Source organism: Ostrea edulis, chromosome 4 (genome assembly GCF_947568905.1).
Source record: "Ostrea edulis chromosome 4, xbOstEdul1.1, whole genome shotgun sequence".
Lineage (NCBI taxonomy): Eukaryota > Metazoa > Mollusca > Bivalvia > Ostreida > Ostreidae > Ostrea > Ostrea edulis.
Window position 1 is genome coordinate 48065866 of NC_079167.1, and position 21118 is coordinate 48086983.

Below are 21118 nucleotides of genomic sequence, written 5' to 3' on the forward strand. Positions count from 1 at the left end.
AACATGATTGTTTATGTAGCTTCCATAGATAATACTCATTAGTGTGCCAGCTCATTGACCCCTCACCAAGGACACCAGAGGGTGAATTCCCTTGCACATTTCTTGAGTTTTGAATAAACTGGCATCTAGATAGTAGATATACTGAACAAAATCTAAAAAGTTATGAGATTTACCTTTGATATACACAACAAAATATCTGGCATAAAATGCCTTATTGAACATGTAATTCTTTAGTTTCTAAATGAAATAATAAACAAGAGGTCCAAGGGCCACATCTCTCACCTGAGTCACCTTGGATCTGCTTGTTGTTAAGCTGTTGTGATTTTTAAAAGATTTTGTTGCCAATCATTATTCCCATGAAAATTGTTGAAGGGTTCTGACATAACTGAACATGAATTCACATAACATGGGGATGCCTCAACAACTTTTTCAAATGCTTTCAATTTGTTAGATAGAACTAGAACTTTATACAGATGCATTCCATGTAGCTCAAATACCTGGGGTTGCCTCGGAGAGCAGCATGGTGCAGGGAGTTGAAACCATTGTTGTTGGTAATTGTCAAGTCAGCATGGTGTTCAAGCAGCAAGGAAATCATATCATCTCGTTTTTTGCTGATGGCATCATGGAGTGGTGTATCCCCCTCCGAGTCCTTAATATGTTGATAAAAATATTTAACAAATGTGCACAACTTTTAAAACATTCTAGTGTAGTATCAAAATTCATGTATATCACATGTTCACCATGAAAATAACATGTACATTCATACAATAGCATTTCATACTTTGGAAGGAGATGATTTTTTTTTTTTACAAACTTGAATCTGCACTATGTCAGGAAGCTTTCATGTAAACTTCTTTGGCCCAATGACTCTAGAGAAGAAGACCTCTATATATTAGTATGTAAAACTTTGATCCCCTATTGTGGCCCCATCCTACCCCCCGGAGTCATGATTTTAACAAACTTGAATCTGCACAATGTCAGGAAGCTTCCACGTAAATTTCTACTTTCCTGGCCTAGTGGTTATTGAGAAGACTTTTAAAGATTTTCCCTATTTGTATCTAAAACTTTGATCCTCTATTGTGGCCCCATCCTAACCCGGGAACCATGATTTTTACAAACTTGAATCTGCACCATGTCATGAAGCTTTCATGTAAATTTCAGCTCCTCTAGCTCAGTGGTTCTTGTGAAGAAGATTTTTAAATGATGCCTACCTATTTTTTCATTTTTGTGATTATCTCCTTTTTGAAGGGGGCATGGCCCTTCATTTGAAGACACTTGAATACCCTTCACCCAAGGATGCTTTGTGCCAAGTTTGGTTGAAATTAGCCCAGAGGTTCTGGAGAAGAAGTCGAAAATGTAAAAAGTTTACAGACAGACGACGGATAACAGGCGATCAGAAAAGCTCACTTGAGCTTTCAGCTCAGATGAGCTAATAAAAGTTATAAAAGCGTAAATTTTGCTTACATCAGCCATTGGTATGCTTTAAATTGACCATATGAAGAATAATATTTGTTTGAATTAGGCAATTAAATTAAAATGAGATTATTTTTTATTTCCTCTTCTGTGCGAGTGTTACTTTAATCAAAGAAAGATGGTGATTATAAATTTTTGTTTGAGCTATTTTATCAAATACTCAAACTTACTAAAATTGTGTGTCCCAGCAGTTTCAGTGGTTGCATGATGTCTAATAATCATCCTTTAGGCAATATATGAAGGCAGCGATAAGCATTTGTACCCAGCGCATGTGGACGAAAGTATGTTTTGCGTCTCACTGTGCGTAAGGGTTCCACAAAGGGAAAGAACAATTGGGCAACTCAGAAATTGCATATTGTAATGGGGATCATTACAGATGTTTCCCAAACATCCCATACACCAAGTAAAAAACAGTTTTTAACGTTCTTAATAAACAAGAAGCCCACAGCCTTATCGGACACCCGAGTACTAGTGAAAAATTATCACTACTCCCAAGGGCTATGAAATCTAGAAAAAATTTCCTGTTCTGAATATTTAAGCTAAATTTTAACATTCAGCAAAAGCATAAAACATGATGTGTTCTTACAATTTCAAAGCCCTCATAACAATGAAAAATCTCTCTCTTTCAAAATCATGTGACGTCACTTGTCGTTTGTAAACAAAAGCATTGATCTAGTATGGAACGCCATACCTGTAGAAAATTACGACTTGATGTTATAGTCATAATAGTTGCTCTTCAATTAATGACTTTTTTAAATATTTAACATTATGATCAGTAAAATGGTAACTAATTAAGGAACATTAAAGCTGTAAGATCTGAGGTTCATGTATTATTTTTGTACAGAATTACTTAATACATGCTTGAAAACATTTGCATGTAAACAAAAACAGTGAGAAGATTATTTAAAACATGAACATAGCAGGTACGCACAAATTGTACATTGTCTGTTTGGTGTCTATAAATAACCCCATGCGTGTCAGAGGAATCCCAGCATGATGTATATAACTCTGATGCAACTGTCTAACTTTAAGACTGAAAGAGCTTAAAACAACGAATTACTAAGAGGTATTTGATATTTTTATTTCTCTTAAACTTATGGCAAGGTACTGTTGTAATAAATTACACAGCTTTACACAGATAAGACCACCTATGTTCTGAAAGTCTGAACTAGACACATGACTGTTATTTGAAATGGTCGAGAGACGGCTGTTTGCAAACACTGAATTAAAATCACTTAATTTTGACTAAAACAGATGAAATAAAGTATGACATGTCCTACAGCCTCATAAATATGTACACTGCCCACCATAATTATAAATATACACTTACCAAAATAAGTTACTTGCGCATAAAAAATATGGGTTACATCATAGATACAGATTTTTCTATGCAAAATACATCTCTTTATATGAATAGACAACATTAGGCTTTTAACTTTTCATATCCTTATTTCTTATCAAAATACTTCACTTTCTGAATCTTTGAATTTTCTAAAAAGAGATATCTGCATGCAAACTTTTATCTTGAAACCATTTCAAACTAATTACTAATACATATTATTGTGTATCTAATGTGTACTTTTATAAGACCTTTTGATTTTTCACCTTAAATAAATCAATATCACAATTTAACAGACTAATTAAGGCAAAAATAGTGAATATCCATTATTGTTTCACATATATTGAAATTATACTCTTAAATGAATATTTTACTGAGATAAATTAAAAGTTATACACAGTGAATTCAGCTCTTTTTCATTATATTGAATATATTTCACTCCAAAATGTGTAAAAAGTTTATGTGTATACTAATTTATGGTGGGTATAGTGTACATGCGATGATTTAACAGTGGTTGTCGAAATTCGGAACATACAACTTTAAAGAACATTTAAATATTAATACTTTACTCCTATTTACATTTGTAATACAATTACCTAATAAATTATTTGAAAATATATTACTGCAATATATTATTTTTTATTATATATTTGCAAACTAACAAACAATAAAAGAAAAGAAAATATAAACTATAATCGAAAATTAAAAATATTTTTTCTTCCATATTTCATTTGGGAGATGGTGGAAATCAAGCTTATTTGGCGTCAATTTCTTAGAAGCAAATATTTTAGACATATTTATGTTAATATTATGTCTATTAATAATAATATGTTATTTTAGACAAATATTTGCAGATATCACTATAGTCATTTAAAAGTACCATTACATCTGCATAGTAATTCATTTTCTCTAAATATTGAAAGTTATATTCAATTCCTTCTAAGTAAAATTAAATAATGATATCATTTATAAATAAATTACAGGAAGTTTAATACTTTGATAATTTTATGAGAACAAATGATATCCCCTATTAAATCATTTGCATTGATTTAGCATAGAAATATAATCAATTAAATCTTATGAGTCAAAATGCACAAAGATGCAAGTATTCAATGAAATGATCTTTAAATGATTCAAATGTTTAAATGTTTCTAAGATAATATGTTGTACAGTGTGACCATTGAGACGAGCGAAGCCAATTAACATCTTGCAACACGACTTATAGACATTTTATCCGCCTCTTCTTTTAACGCGGGAAATATAACGTGACGGATGTAAACAGTTACATTGTGACGTCATATTAGCTGCAATGTTTTTTCTTCTTCTCTCAAACCAAGCAAAAACAAAATGTTTGAAGCTATGAGAAAGCTTGTCTGGAATTTAAAAAGATTTACGGTACTTTCTAAACAATCTAATTATTTTAATTACAGGTTTGTCAATGAAGTATACCGCAGTGACGGCGACATTTTTCCAAAAGCATTATGGGTAATACTCATCTTTTTTCAGCTGAAGAAGAGCAAATCACGTGACTCATATGTGTAATCCTTGGAGCAAGCTCATCGCGTTGCTTCGTGACACGAGCTCACTATCAATACGGTAAACACACTTATAACAAACACGCTTACTACAAATACACTTATTATGAAGTGATATCTCATTCCCAAATGAGAGGAATATAATGAAAAATTTATTGGATAATATGTTGACGGTGCTACCGTTTGAGCAAGCGCAGCTTCAAGTCATGTATGTACATATTTTGTAATGTTCATGCTCTGATCAGGTTCAATTTAAACAATATCTATTTGTAAAAATACTCATGACATGAATTTTCTCTTGGGGTTTTACATTAAAAATCATTAAAACATGTATACATGAATGTGATTGAAATATTTTTATGCTATAAATACACTTTATTTCTGCTGCCTTCACTGTGACTTGCTTAACCTTTGATGCATGAAGCTGTTCTGAACTGTATGCTTTCCTTTTTTCTCTCAATCTTTTCAAGTTACTAATTGTATGGTAAAAATGCACAAACCTTTCAATTTAAGTTTGTAAAACTGTGTTTAAACAGCACTACCTTTGGACATAAAACGCATTTCAATATAATGATAATTTAAAAATAAATCAATAAATTCAATGTGGTTTGCATTACCGGACATGTTAAAAGGAAATGGATTCAAGCACTCAGTATTTTTAGTCAAAACAAAAAACAACAAACAAACAAAACAACTCTCCCCAGATTTTAAAAAAAAATGTTTTCAATCCGACCGAATTCCTTTCATTTTTTTGTAATTTTTTTCAATTTTTTTAAATAGCACTAATTCAGTACTTGTGCTCCCTCACATAATAAATTCCTATTGAGAATTTAGCATTTTAATCAGATCTGTGATTTGCAGTCGATTATATACAATTTATATTCGATGTCATATTATGTATGCCTAATGTTTACGTATATTCAATATTGTCCCAGTAGTATGACTTTTACAGATGGAAATAACAAGTACGTATTTAGATCCGCCACTGTCTGTCTTATTATGACGTACGTCAAAACGTAGACATGACGTCACACATCATCTTAGCCTGCCTTTCATAAACATTGCACTTCGTGAAACCTTTCGCCTATTGGTGCACTGGATGTTGGAGCTAGGAGGCCACAAGATTAGGATGGTAATCCACGTAAGTTCACAATCATATTCCAAAGTGTGACTTTGCGAGATCTCAGCCATTTTTGACAAGGGACTTCTGGGATTGGCATCAAAAATTTTTCTTTGTCAGAGGTTTGGATTTAGCTCGGATTATTTCCCGCGCTCTAGTCATTAGAGCTCGCAGCACGAGCCAGCGCTCGCTATAATGGTATTATTTATGCAGAACCCAGGGTATTGGTCTTTGTACCAACTGTTCTATTCATAGTACATGTATAAGCTGTATCATGTGTATGCCTGATGACTATAGTCTGTGTACATGTGTATGCCTGATGACTATAGTCTGTGTACATGTGTATGCCTGATGACTATAGTCTGTGTACATGTGTATGTCTGATGACTATAGTCTGTGTACATGTGTATGCCTGATGACTATAGTCTGTGTACATGTGTATGCCTGATGACTATAGTCTGTGTACATGTGTATGCCTGATGACTATAGTCTGTGTACATGTGTATGCCTGATGACTATAGTCTGTGTACATGTGTATGCCTGATGACTATAGTCTGTGTACATGTGTATGCCTGATGACTATAGTCTGTGTGCATGTGTATGCCCGATGACTATAGTCTGTGTGCATGTGTATGCCCGATGACTATAGTCTGTGTACATGTGTATGCCTGATGACTATAGTCTGTGTACATGTGTATGTCTGATGACTATAGTCTGTGTACATGTGTATGCCTGATGACTATAGTCTGTGTACATGTGTATGCCTGATGACTATAGTCTGTGTACATGTGTATGCCTGATGACTATAGTCTGTGTACATGTGTATGCCTGATGACTATAGTCTGTGTACTTCTGATATGGGTCCGTCATTGTCTGTCACTTGTGGTTGTCACAGCAAGTGATAGATTAATTTCTATGGAGAAGATTTCTCATCTATGAAACATTGAATCAAAATGAAATTTTTCAGAGGTGATAAACACTATTGTGCTTGTTACTTTTCCCAAAATATGTTGAAAGATTCACTTCCGGTTGACAGGTGCAAATTACTTTTTGCTTTTATTTTGATATTGTGCTTATATAATTTATTTCGGTTGAACTAGGTGAATTAGAATAAAATTAATTTCTTTTGTGGAAACGCCAATGAGATTTAGGGGCAGGGCTTGAAGGTTTTGAAGGGAAGTTAGGTTCGAATGGTATTCATTCTGGCGTTCAAACTTTGCATGGGAAAGTTGCTCCAATTTATTGTGCTGACTTAGGCATGGAGGAACCCTCGATATCTGATTTACTGGTTCAGTTAAAGTCGCAAAAAGAAGAAATTAAGAAATTTGTAAATTACAAAGTTTCTAGTTTAAAATATGAAATTCAAGGTGCAAGTGCTTCTGCGACTTTAGAGTTGAAAAAATTCAAAGGACAGAACGAAATTATCTGGAAATCGAAAGGACATAAAATTCAGTACAATTTCAACTCGGATATTCAGGAGTCTTCGGATTCAATAAACTGGGCCATTGATAACGGGAAATTAGAGTATGCTAAAGAAGTTATCATGGAAGCAGGTCAAAAAATGAAGGAGCGTAACAAACATGTCAGAATAGCCGATTCTTCATCTGGAGGATGGGAGACAGTTCACCAGTACGTGGCAAATCCGGTAGCGAGCGATTCAGATGATGAAAGCAAGATTTACAAAGCTGAAAACCGGGCTCTTAAGAAGCGCAAGATAGACAGTCGTCCGGGGAAAGGAAACCCTTGGTGATTTGCGTTTATCTCACAAGTTTAATCAGGAAGGAGTGTCTGTGAGTGTGTTATGCTCAGCTTTATATGGAATTCGGTGGGTGCATTCTGTAATTGGAAATTCTTCTCCGACAGATTCGGAGCTAGTAAAAAATGTTTTAGAGGCAGGGAAAAGCATATGCAGGCTTTTTACGTAGTAGTGAGTTACTGAACATCAGATGTTCAGATATTTGTTTTGAACACTCATATGGCTATATTCATTGAGAAAAGTAAGACTGATATGTAAAGGGATGGTCAGTATGTTGTTATAACTGGAACGAATAGTGACTTATGTCCTGTCAAAATTTGGAAATGTACTTTGCATGGTGCGGATTTTCCAATAAGAGTTCAGAATTCATTTTTCGACATTTGAGCAAAACAAAGTCGGGTTATCGGCTAAAAAAGGTAAATAAATCTTTTACGTATTTATGTATTCAAGAATGAGGGAATTGTTTATTGAAGCTTTACAATCACTATTTCCAGATATATCAGAATTTGGATTACACAGTTTAAGAGTGGGGGGGGGGGGGGGGGGGGGGGGGGGGGGGGGGGGGGGGGGGCGGGGCCACAGTTTGAGCTAATAAAAGACATGGGAGATGGAGGTCGGAGCCCACTAAGGATGGTTACATCAAAATATGCTTGATACTAGTTTCACTAAAATTAGGTTTACAAGTTCCTAATTTTTCATGAAATTCCTTTCTTTCATTCTGCTATACAATGAATGCAAAAGCAAAAAAATAAAATATTGTTTTGTTATTGGTGTTTGTTTTTATTAAGTGGAAGTACAAAAGAAATATAATTTATTTCGGTTGAACTAGGTGAATTAGAATAAAATTAATTTCTTTTGTGGAAATGCTAATGAGATTTAGGGGCAGGGCTTGAAGGTTTTGAAGGGAAGTTAGGTTCAAATGGTATTCATTCTGGCGTTCAAACTTTGCACGGGAAAGTTTATTTTACAGTTTGTAAGTCATGTTAATCCACTACTTGATAAGCTGCTTATCGAGTCAGACAATGGTAGGCTGGAGAGTCAGTATGACAAGCTGCCTGTCAGATTGAAAACGTCAGAAGTTTTCTAAAACTGTGTATTTGATGTTGAAACTTGTATTGGGGTGACTTTCTGCTATACAATGAACGCAAAAGCAAAAAATAAAAGCAAACAAGAGATGTTTGTAAAACACATATGCCCCCCCATGGTGCAAAATTGAAAAGGGTTATACACACACACATCATTTAATTGAGAGTAGTATCATCAATTCAAAATATTGAGCAGACAATATCTTCCTATGTCAAGAGTGGATTGATCATGTGACCTAAAAATCAATAGGGGTCATCAACTCCTGAAGATGTACCAGTGTACCAAGTTTGATGTCTGTCAAGCAAAGGGTTCTCAAGATATTGAACGGACAGTATATTCGTATGTCCAATTTGACCCTTGACTTTTGACCATGTGACCTTAAAATAATTAGTAGTCATCTTCTCCTGAAGATGTACCAGTGTACCAAGTTTGATGTCTGTCAAGCAAAGGGTTCTCAAGATATTGAGCGGACAGTATATTCCCATGTACAGTTTAACCCTTGACCTTTGACCACGCGACCTCAAAATCAATAGGTGTCATCTTCTCCTGAAGATGTACCAGTGTACCAAGTTTAATGTCTGTCAAGCAAAGGGTTCTCAAGATATGGAGCAGACAGTATATTCCAATGTCCAGTTTGACCCTTGACCTTTAAACATGTGACCTCAAAATAAATAGGGGTAATTTTCTCCTGAAGATGTACCAGTGTACCAAGTTTGATGTCTGTCAAGCGAAGGGTTCTCAAAATATTGAACGGACAGTATATTCCTGTCTAGTGTGACCCTTGACCTTTGACCATGTGACCTCAAAATCAATAGTGGTTGTCTTCTCCTGAAGTCGTATCAGTGTACTAAGTTTGATGTCTGTCAAGAAAAGGGTTCTCAAGATACTGAGCAGACAGTATATTCCCATGTCAAGTTTGACCCTTGACCTTTGACCATGTGACCTCAAAATCAATAGGGGTCATCTTCTCTTGAAGATGTACCAAAGTATCAAGTTTGATGTCTGTCAAGCAAAGGGTTCTCAAGATATTTAACGGACAGTATATTCCTATGTCCAGTTTGACCCTTGACCTTTGACCATGTGACCTCAAAATCAATGGGGGTCATCTTCTTCAGAAGATGTACTGGCGTACCAAGTTTGATGTCTGTCAAGCAAAGGGTTCTCTAGACATTGAATGGTCAGTATATTCCTATGCCCAGTTTCACCCTTGACCTTTGACCATATGACCTCAAAATCAATAGGGGTCATCTACTCCTTAGGATGTACCAGTGTGCCAAGTTTGATGTCTTTCAAACAAAGGGTTCTCAAGATATTGAGCGGACATTATATTCCTATGTCCAGAGTAGATTGACCCTTGACCTTTGACCTTTTGATCTGAAAAACAATAGGGATCCTCTTCTACTCATAACTAACTCACATATGAAATATCATTATCATCAAGTGAATGGTTCTCAAGATATTGAGCGGACAACACATGGTCTACAGACCGACCGACATACCGACCGACCGACAGGTGCAAAACAATATGCCCCCTCTTTTTCAAAGGGGGGCATAAAAATAAAATATTGTTTTGTTATTGGTGTTTGTTTTTATTAAGTGGAAGTACAAAAGAAGTTACTTTTCCCTTGAGATACGAGGGCTGTTCGATATGTAATGTGTATTGCACGATACCTCAAAAGCATTCGACTCGAATAGTGAAATGAACATTACATTCCTTCAAAGTATTCTCCGCGGTTTGAAATACATAATTTCAATCTCTGAATTCATTTCAGAAATGCGCCACGGTACGCTGATTTAGGTAGACCTCTGAGGCACTGACTGATGGCTGAGCCAAGGGCTTGTCAGGACTTGTAACGACGACCAAATAAGAACTTTTTAAGTTTTGGAAAAAGGTCGCACGGGGCTAGATCTGGAGAGTATGGTGGGTGTGGCAAGACTGTAACCTTCTCTGACTTAAAAAATTGCTTCACAAGCTCAGATGTATGTGATGGAGCATTATCATGAAGTAGATGAACATGCCTAAATCCTGACACAGGGCGTCGCTTATGATAATATTTTTTGAGCTTTTTAAGTATAACATCTCGGTAATACCGACATGTAACACTTTTGCCCTTCGGCACCGGAATTTGTACGGCTATACCATCCGATCACATGAGAAGAAAATGCAATAAAGAACCTTCTTTGTGCTTATGGTTCTTTTGGAACCTACAGGCCTTCTACTGTGTTTAGTTAGCCATATTTTGTTTCCAATTTTTCTTAATGGTTCGAAATAGTGAACCCATGTTTCGTCACCAGTAAAAGTGCAAATTGTCTTTGATTGGATTTGGGAAACATTTTCAGCAATTACTTAGCAGTTTGTACTCGTACCCGTTTTTGGTCATCTGTCAATATATGCAGTATCCATCTGGTAGAAATCTTTCGTACTTTCAAAATACGCTTTAAAATGAAATGCACCCACGATAGCGATATGCCAACAGCTTTGGCAATATCACGAATCATGTAGCCATCACTTTCAATTATTTCCCTGACTTTTGAGACATTTAGTCACAGGTCAGCCAGATTTTGCTGCATCTTTGACAGACTCTGTGCCAGTCAGAAATTTCTTTCTCCACCTACAATCTGTCTCATAAGATACCTTATCAGACCCATAAACTACCCCCAATTCAGTAAAAATCTGCATTACTGAAGGACCGAGTTTGGTGCGAACTTTAATTTAAGCTCTAATTTCTTCAATATTCTCCACCTGTTTCCCAACCATTTTTACAACAGTGGTCAACGACTGGCTTTATTGAAATGACTATAAGTTTAAAACTATGTGGAGCTGAAGGCTCATGTTTATACCGTTTTAAATAGAGCTATTTAAGAGTATCATATAAGAGCGCAAAGCGTTATCGGACTGTAGTTCAATACACATTACATATCGAACAGCCTTCGTATGTCGAAAGATTCACTTCCGGTCGGCAGGTGCAAACAAGAGGTACTGTGAGCAATGCTCACTAAGAATACCCCCCGCTTACCCCAATCTCCCAAAGGGTGTTGGTAATAGGTATAAACTACCTCCTTTCTGAGTGTAAAAAACAAATGGCATGACAAACCTTGGGTATTCTCGTTTGTAGGAAGAAATGGATTATCTAGGAACACAGCATCTCCATGCGATGAAAAAAGCCGTTAAAGAATTTAAATGGAAACCATATTGCTACTTCGATGTCCAATGCACATGACCTTTGGACCCCAAAATCGATAGGGAACATCTTCATCCCATGGGTAGTCCATATGTATGATATGGTGACTGTAGGTAGAAAGGATAACGCTTTAGAGCCCGGAAACCATATTGCTACTTCGATGTCCAGTGCGCTTGACCTTTGACCCCAAAATCGATAGGGAACATCTTCATCCCATGGGTAGTCCATATGTATGATATGGTGACTGTAGGTGGAAAGGATAACGCTTTAGAGCCCGGAAACCATATTGCTACTTCGATGTCCAGTGCACTTGACCTTTGGACCCCAAAATCGATAGGGAACATCTTCATCCCATGGGTAGTCCATATATATGATATGGTGACGATAGGTGGAAAGGATAATGCTTTAGAGCCCGGAAACCATTGCGTCTACAGACGGACGGACAGACAACCCGATTCCAGTATATCCATCCCCCCCCACAACTTGTTGCGTGGGGTATAACAATATTTTGTTTTTGTTTTTTGATATTTGTTCAGCACACTCTTAGATTGGCACATGAAGCTTTCAGGGATTACAGGCAGTAATTTAGTAGTTTCTGAGAACACACGCAGCCCTTCACCGGCAATAGTGCCGTCTCCATAAGAGTGAAATATTCTTGAGAGGGACGTTTCAATCAATCAATCCCTCTGTCATACACAAATAACACAGTTTCTCAATTTCAGTATCAAAACCAGCAAGTAAAATAAATTTATGAATGAAAGATTTCGTCTGATTGTTACCTAAACCAAAAGTAACCATGCATAAAACAAATCGCCAAATCATGTGACTTAGGTAGATTCTAAAACACAAAATATGCATGGAACAGAAGAACTCTAAAATCCCCTTATAAACTGAAATGCACACTGAATCTGTATTTGTCTAAGAGGAAGGTTGTGACTACATTTCTGGGCAATACTTGTTTTCATAACGAAAAAAAAAAATTGGAAAACTATTTGACCTCGTTTTAGCCCTAAAGTAGGTCACAGTACACCAATCAAGCTGAAATGCAAACTGAACTTACTTGTATTTCTCTAAGAGGAAGATTGTGACTACATTTCAGGGCAATACCTGTATCCATAAGAAAAAAGTCTGGAAAACTGTTTGACCAGGGTTCGAAATTAACTTTTTCAAGCACTAGTCCGTACGGACTAGTCACTGTTGATGTTCACTAGTCCGCAAAGCATTTCACTAGTCCGTCCAGTATATCATAAAATGATCTTCATTTTAATCAAACCAAACACATCACAGTTGCAAACAATTCATTTTCTGACACCTACAGAAGAAAAAGAGACCACCATATTTTATTTCGCATTCAAGATCTTCAGAAGCATACAATATTAACCTCCGAATTAATCCTTTTATAAACGTCCATAAGTGCGTTCGAGATCGATGTTCCTGTTGTTTTGGTGCTCAGATTTTAGAGTCACAGGAGTTCGAAATTTTATCAATAAAGTCAATAAAATTCACTCGATTGACCAAGTCATGAGCTATAGTGTTATGAACTACTGTGTTAGAGTCGCGAATGACGAGAACATGTGCGCACAAACGTGCATGTTCTCAGACCACACTACTTGCAATTCTTGCACCTAGAACACATTCTCGTGATGTGTACTCGGCGTTCGGAATCGGTAGGAATTTGGCAATTTGTGCACGTTCGAAGAACGGCGGTCTCGAACGCACTCCATGTGTTTGGAACATCAGGATGTCATAGTCATGCAAACACTTGACCATGCAGGTAATCAACCATAAGTTCAAACATCTAAGAGACTCAGACAAATCTTTCTAAAAATCTTTACCAATTGAAGATTGATTTCCGGATTTTCACTAGTCCGTACGGACTAGTGCTATAGAGAGTTCACTAGTCCGACACGTTTTTTACTAGTCTCGGACTTACGGACATGAGTTAATTTCGAACCCTGTTTGACCTGATTTTAAACCTATAGTAGGTCATTGTGCACCAATCCAGCTGAAATGCAAGCTCGCTCTTATGCTTCTTGAGGGAGAAATTGTGACCAAATTTCAACGCTCTACATGCATCCATTATGGAAAAAAATAGGGAAAAATGACCTCAGACAGATACACAAATAGACAGACAGCACCATAACAGGTGTATAAAAATGAATGTCAATAATAATAGGAAGAAACAGTGAGAGTAAAACCAATATGTTCCAAAACTTTGTTTGGGAACATAATTAGGCCAATTCAACTTAATTGATAGATTATCATCCCCACCTGAAATTTTTTTATTTTGTGGAACTTGCGATTTCCGGAAAATTTTCCATGTTCGACTCCAGTATTTATTCTTTTTGTTTACATTTTCGGTATAGCAACGTGAAAAGCCACGTGAAGAAAATAGATCATATGGTTTTCTAAATTTCTTATGGGCGTAAATGAAAGGAAGGGATTCATGTTCTTCATATCTTGAAGAAGTTTGGTATCTTTCTGTGTTTGAAATTAAAGCTTAACCTGGAATTCGTCTGTGAAATAAGCATAGATTGATATCCATCTGGCATTAAATGATGCACTTCTGTTGACAAAAACTCGTTTGTCATTAATGTTTTTCTCAGAAAATAAAAATTAAAAAATAAAATCCTCCCACCTGCCCCATACGTTTTGCTGAACCTGGATGATAATCTAATGATTAAGTTGAATTGGCCTTATGTTGTAATCAGGACATCACATTTTTGTTCTATATGAATATAACTGTATCTTTCTTTCTATATGAATACTAACCAACATGTTCATAAGAAATTCCAACTCCCTTAGGCCTATTCAATATGCAGTACCAATATACATATCATTTTCTACCTGTAAACTTGGGTGACATCCCAAATCCAGGAGAGTCTTGACCACTCCAATGTGGCCTTTGTTGACTCCTATATGTAGGGGAGTCTGTCTACGCTTGTTGCGAGCATTGAGGTCAGCACCACCACGATGTAACTGATCAATGACACTGGGTTCATCTCCAAATGCAGCATGATGCACAGCACGGTCTCCATCTTTGTCCTACATAGTTATAGTAAATGGTGAAAGTATTCATTCAATTTTTATAAAATCTAATTATTACTACCAGGTTAGTAAAATGCAGCACATACAATGAGATAGATATTAAATCTAAATTTTCTTTTCTAAATTCTTGTATTCAAAAGAAAATTACATAATAGCATATCAATACAATTTTAAATGAAAGTCTCATGGGCCGGGTGTTGCTAAAATGTTGAACAGAACAGAAAATGGAATTCAACGGAAAATATTGTATGCAATAATGTTATGAGGACAGTATTTTGTAAAATCAAAAGGTTTATTATGAAATTACAGGGAGAGTGGAAAGTCATTATAAGAATCCACTGCTTCATACTAATGCAGAAGTATTTCAAACCCATTATAACTTATGAAAAATATTAAGCAAGCGCCTGTGGGTAACACACCCCCCCCCCCCCCCCCCCCACCACCACTTTTTCGTCACCTGGCCTCCCTGTGATGGTTCAAACAAGACTACATGAAGACACTTGCATATTGACATATTTCACTTTTGTTGATCTTCAATGAAATGTTTTTAAAGAATTTTCCTATATATTCCTTTGTATAACTTTGAAACTCTATTGTCCAGGCCTTGTTAAGAAATGTGAAAAGTAAACAACAGACACATTTTGATCAACATGCCTCACCTGCTCAATTCAGATGAGGTAAAATTTTATTAGCTCCTAGTTTGAATTATCTTCAAAAGGAAATTATGTAATAACAATGAAATAGACTGAAGAAAAGATTTTATACCTCAATTTCAAAATCCACATTGTGTTTCATGAGGATCTTGATGACATCAGTGTGGCCATTCTGTGAGGCAGCCTGCAGGGCAGTATGACCAGCAAACATACCATTAGCCTATAAGTAAAAATGAAATGAATCACTTTCTAAAAACTCCAAACTTTTTATGTTCAATATTATACCTTCCCATCCCATTGACAAGAGAAACACAGGCAGTCTGAGGGTTGCAGAAATTCTTCTTCTAACTTATCTCTGACAACCTGACCTTGAAAAAAACTTGAAATATCTGTCATATAGAAATATTCAAATTGAATAAATTTCATATTTCTGAACTTGTTTCATTCGAAGACATGCCAACACCATCCCCCCATCCCACCCACCCACCCCAATAATCAACTAAACGGCAAACAATAATGCCCCTGTGAAAAGATGTTCTAGAACTGTTCTGGTATGACTAGAACACAGTTCTAGAACTGTCCCATTGTATAATCTTGAACTATCATTTTTGAACTCAGGGTTCGAAATTAACATATGCCCGTCATTACATGACTGATTAAAAGTCTGGCGGACTGATTGACATTTGTTTTAGTCAGTCCGATGGGACTGGTCAATTTTCTAAAACGTCATTTTGGAAAACATGCTTATGGAATCTTAAACACTCATTTGGCATTCCTCTGTAGATATCAAACGAACCCGATTAGTAAATATAAATCTCACATTTAATTAGTGTTACAATATTGTCTGAGGCATATCTGACAAGTTAAATTCCATTATTTTATTTTAATAACATTAAAAAAATGTTCAATTATTTCAGGAAAACTCTGGTGGACTGGTAAATTTTCTGTGGACTGGTTGAAATTATACCCTATTAGTCCGGCTGGACTGGTGACATAAACAATTAGTTTCCAGCCCTGGAACTGTTCTAAAAGGTGCTTCTAGAGTGTTTATGGGACTTTTAAGGTACCTCATTACACTAAAATTTTATTTAATGGCTCGCTAAAACACCTCTTATGAAGTATGATTTCACCATCGAAAGAGTGATACAAGCTCTCAATCATTTCATATGATTTTTTTGTGATTTTTCCCGGAATGATAAAAATGGTGTTTGGTTTGCAAATAAGAGATTCTTGAGTCCAAATTTCGCTGTGATTTGAAGAATGATATGAATATCTAATAAAACATGCCTAAAAGATTCAGATATATAACGTTCTCATTTTTTAGAAAAAAATATTTATGAAAATTGAAAACATTATTTGTTAATATTTTTTAAATCTACAGATAAAATCTTCAAAAACATGTCAGTTAGAAAAGAGATACGTGTGTAAATCGAAGAAATATACTATAAAAAGAATTTGAAACGAAATGACCATATTTTAAATATAATCACTATATTCAAACTGGAGAAAAAATTACCGATCCTGATCAAAATTGATAGAAATTACTAAAATAATCATATTGTTGCTAATTGTATATGATATGCACTGATAATCAAGAAATTAGATTCCTTTAAAATTTCGTTTAATTTGCAAACCATTTCACATCAAGGGAATGTGATTTTCTGATTACAATGTACTCTATGACTAACTTTTTATAATTCCGATCGGGCTTAGTTCAAATTAGAAAAATCGTAATAATTCTGAATTTTGACCATTTCAATTCAATTTCTTTTTAAAATATGCTTTGTGCCAAGTTTGGTTGAAATTGACACAGTGGTTCTGAAGAAGATGAAAATGTGAAAAGTTTAAATGCGGCCACATCTACACATTGTGATCTCCCTTTGTACTGAGATTCACTGAAATCCCCCAAAGGGTTTTAAGAGGAGTTGAGAAGACAAGGTACTTGCATAAAATAAATCTCAGTCCAAGGACCCTAACTCCTTCAAAAATAGTGGTGCAGCATTCCCCTTGTAATATGCACATCTCCACATTGTGATCTTTCTTTGTACCAAGTTTCATCAAAATCCCCCAAAGGGTTTAGGAGGAGTTGCGAAGACAAAGTATTTTGAATAGAAAAAAAAAGTCCAAGAGCCATAACTCCTTTAAAAAACATTGGACAGGATTCCCCTTGCAGTATGCACACCTCCACATTGTGTGCTTTCTTTGTACAAAAATTCATTAAAATCCCCCAAAGGGTTTAGGAGAAGTTGCAAAGACAAAGTATTTTGAATAGAAAAAATTAGGTCCAAGGGCCACAACTCCTTTTTAAAAAACATTGGACAGCATTCCCCTTGCAATATGCACAGCTCCACATTGTGATCTTTCTCTGTACCAAGTTTCATCAAAATCCCCCAAAGGGTTTAGGAGGAATTGCGAAGACAAGGTACTTACATAAAATAAATCTAAATCCAAGGGCCCTAACTCCTTCAAAAATAGTGGTGCAGTATTCCCCTTATAATATGCACATTTCCACATTGTGATCTTTCTTTGTACCAAGTTTCATCAAAATCCCCCAAAGGGTTTAGGAGGAGTTGCGAAGACAAAGTATTTTGAATAGAAAAAAAAAGTCCAAGAGCCATAACTCCTTTAAAAAACATTGGACAGGATTCCCCTTGCAGTATGCACACCTCCACATTGTGTGCTTTCTTTGTACAAAAATTCATTAAAATCCCCCAAAGGGTTTAGGAGAAGTTGCAAAGACAAAGTATTTTGAATAGAAAAAATTAGGTCCAAGGGCCACAACTCCTTTTAAAAAAACATTGGACAGCATTCCCCTTGCAATATGCACAGCTCCACATTGTGATCTTTCTCTGTACCAAGTTTCATCAAAATCCCCCAAAGGGTTTAGGAGGAATTGCGAAGACAAGGTACTTACATAAAATAAATCTAAATCCAAGGGCCCTAACTCCTTCAAAAATAGTGGTGCAGTATTCCCCTTATAATATGCACATTTCCACATTGTGATCTTTCTTTGTACCAAGTTTCATCAAAATCCCCCAAAGGGTTTAGGAGGAGTTGCGAAGACAAAGTATTTTGAATAGAAAAAAAAAGTCCAAGAGCCATAACTCCTTTAAAAAACATTGGACAGGATTCCCCTTGCAGTATGCACACCTCCACATTGTGTGCTTTCTTTGTACAAAAATTCATTAAAATCCCCCAAAGGGTTTAGGAGAAGTTGCAAAGACAAAGTATTTTGAATAGAAAAAATTAGGTCCAAGGGCCACAACTCCTTTTAAAAAAACATTGGACAGCATTCCCCTTGCAATATGCACAGCTCCACATTGTGATCTTTCTCTGTACCAAGTTTCATCAAAATCCCCCAAAGGGTTTAGGAGGAATTGCGAAGACAAGGTACTTACATAAAATAAATCTAAATCCAAGGGCCCTAACTCCTTCAAAAATAGTGGTGCAGTATTCCCCTTATAATATGCACATTTCCACATTGTGATCTTTCTTTGTACCAAGTTTCATCAAAATCCCCCAAAGGGTTTAGGAGGAGTTGTGAAGACAAAGTATTTTGAATAGAAAAAAACCCAAGTCCAAGAGCCATAACTCCTTTAAAAGACATTGGACAGCATTCCCCTTGCAATATGCACATCTACACATTGTGATCTTTATTTGTACCAAGTTTCATCAAAATCCCCCAAAGAGTTTAGGAGGAGTTGCGAGGACAAAGTAAAAGGGACAGACGGACAGAAGGATGACAGCGGTATAGCATAATATGCCCGCATTTTTATGCGGGCGTATAAAAATGAGTTTGTCACATTAACATGTTAAAAGTGTATTTTGATAGATATCTTTTAAAATCAGTTTCCAATTTAGTCAAAGTTAAGACATTTCAAGAACTGAAAATGACATTGATTGATTGCATCTTGTTTAATGTCCCTCCCGAGAATTTTTCACTTATATGGAGACGTCACCAATACCGGTGAAGGGCTTCAAATTTAGGCTTATGCTCGGCGCTTACGGCCATTGAGCATTAAGAGTTCTTTAGCATGCCACACCTACTGTGACATGGGACATCCGTTTTTAAAGTCATCTCCGAGGACCCCTGACATTCACACCTTACATTAGTGTAGAAACTATTGGAAAAGACTTCAATCTGTTTAAAGAACTTTGAAATTCTTGTCAATCTTGATGCCAAACTTTGACATTTGAATATTCATAAAAAAAGAACAAGTTCAATGTCTCATGGCCTTGTCATGACATTATAGTGGGTGATGCTTTGCCTATCAAGCAGCATCTTTATTATTTGAATCCATTAAAATTACAGAAAAGAAGTGCAGTACATGCTGGACAATGACATTATTGAGCCAAGTAAAAGTGATTGGAGCTCACCTTGCATTTTAGTACCAAAACTTGATGGTACCTACCAATTGTGTACTGACTTCAGAAAAGTGAATTCTGTCACAAAAACAGATGCATATCTGATTCCCAAAATTGATGACTGTATTTACTAAATTGGAAATGCAATATTTTGTTAGTAAATTTGACCTGGCAAGTACCATTAACTGAAAGAGACAAAGAAATTTTTGCATTTGTGATACTCGATGGCCTGTTTCAATACAAAGTGATGCCTTTTGGCATGAAAAATGCCCCAGAGACCTTTCAGAGGATGATTCACTCCCTTATTTATGACCACCAAGGATGTAAAGCCTTCATTGATGATGCTATCATCTACAGTGACACATGGGAGAAACATCTCTGAATCATGCGTGTGTCCTTCAAAATTCTGGCAAAAAGCAAACTTAACAACGAACCTTGCAAAGAGTGTATTTTGTCATGATACTGTAGAATATTTCCAATCTAATTAAAATTGATCCTTTGATCCTCTCATGTATATCACTACACAAGGATCTAACAAAACCGCATACAGAGGTCAAATCTAGTGACCTTTTAGTCTAACCAATCAGCGCATTGGCTATTAAATCGATGGTGTAAACTTGGGTCATTCGGAACACTGAAATCTTACTAATACATGTACACGCCAAGGACACCTCAAAGAGTGTATAGTTTGACAAATATTTGTTGTTTGTGTGGATTTTCATTTGTTGTAAGAGAGACCGACAGTGAAGGGAACTCCCAAATCAAGAAGTTATATAAATTGAAATTAAAACTTACAGAGGGTGTGATTTACCAGGTGATTGATTTACCATATAGCACGCGGAAGGTAGGAAAAACTGTCATACAGTCTTCATTCTTCTGCAGAGCTATTAACACATCTTTCGGTTCCTCTTTTAAAGATTGAATCTTGCAATCTTTCAAAATTTATAACGTGTGCCAATATTCAGTCGCCATATTTGTTGTTTTCCCGAACTTTTTGTTTACCAAATACAAATATCAAGAGTACTCCGATTGGATGAACATATCAATGAATATGCATGATTAAAAAGTCACTAGATTTGACCTCCATATGCAGTTTCATTAGATCCTTGTATAGCGATATGCATGAGTAGATCAAAGGATCTAATTCTAATTAGATTGGAATATTTTGGTCATAAAGTAGGTCAAGGTTATGTTATCGCAATTCACCTTTGAATTAGAACGCTTTGGCCGATATAGTATTGCGTTGTGTGACGACACAATTGAATTTGTTTGTAATACAATTGCCAAATGCAACAGAAACTCTCATTGGTCCATATGTATAAGTCCGCCCGAATTCCCTTATACGGGAGTAGTCAGCATTTGAAAACATGACGGCCAGATGCTAGATGGAAAAAACCTTCAAAGGAAGAATGAGAAAAAGTTGTATTCGTGTGTTGTTGTCTCATAAATTTAATATAAAAAAATTCCTAACATATTTTCCTACTATACTTGTGTCCAAACATACCTTCAAATATTTATTAAAGCCCCATACGACCCAAAAACTCGATCACAGCTTTTGATG

At 35.9% G+C, this 21118-nt stretch overlaps 1 protein-coding gene across 1 annotated transcript in view; it reads right to left on the reverse strand.

Moving 5' to 3' along the window:
* The window catches only part of LOC125670997 (E3 ubiquitin-protein ligase MIB1-like), a 140518-nt gene that overhangs the window by 67314 nt on the left and 52086 nt on the right, over positions 1-21118 (reverse strand). Inside the window, exons 10-12 of the mRNA XM_048906473.2 lie at positions 15305-15412; positions 14339-14536; positions 498-649 (exon numbers count right to left, since the gene is read on the reverse strand). Coding sequence (XP_048762430.1) covers positions 498-649; positions 14339-14536; positions 15305-15412 — 458 coding nt within the window. The remainder of the gene's footprint in view (positions 1-497; positions 650-14338; positions 14537-15304; positions 15413-21118) is intronic.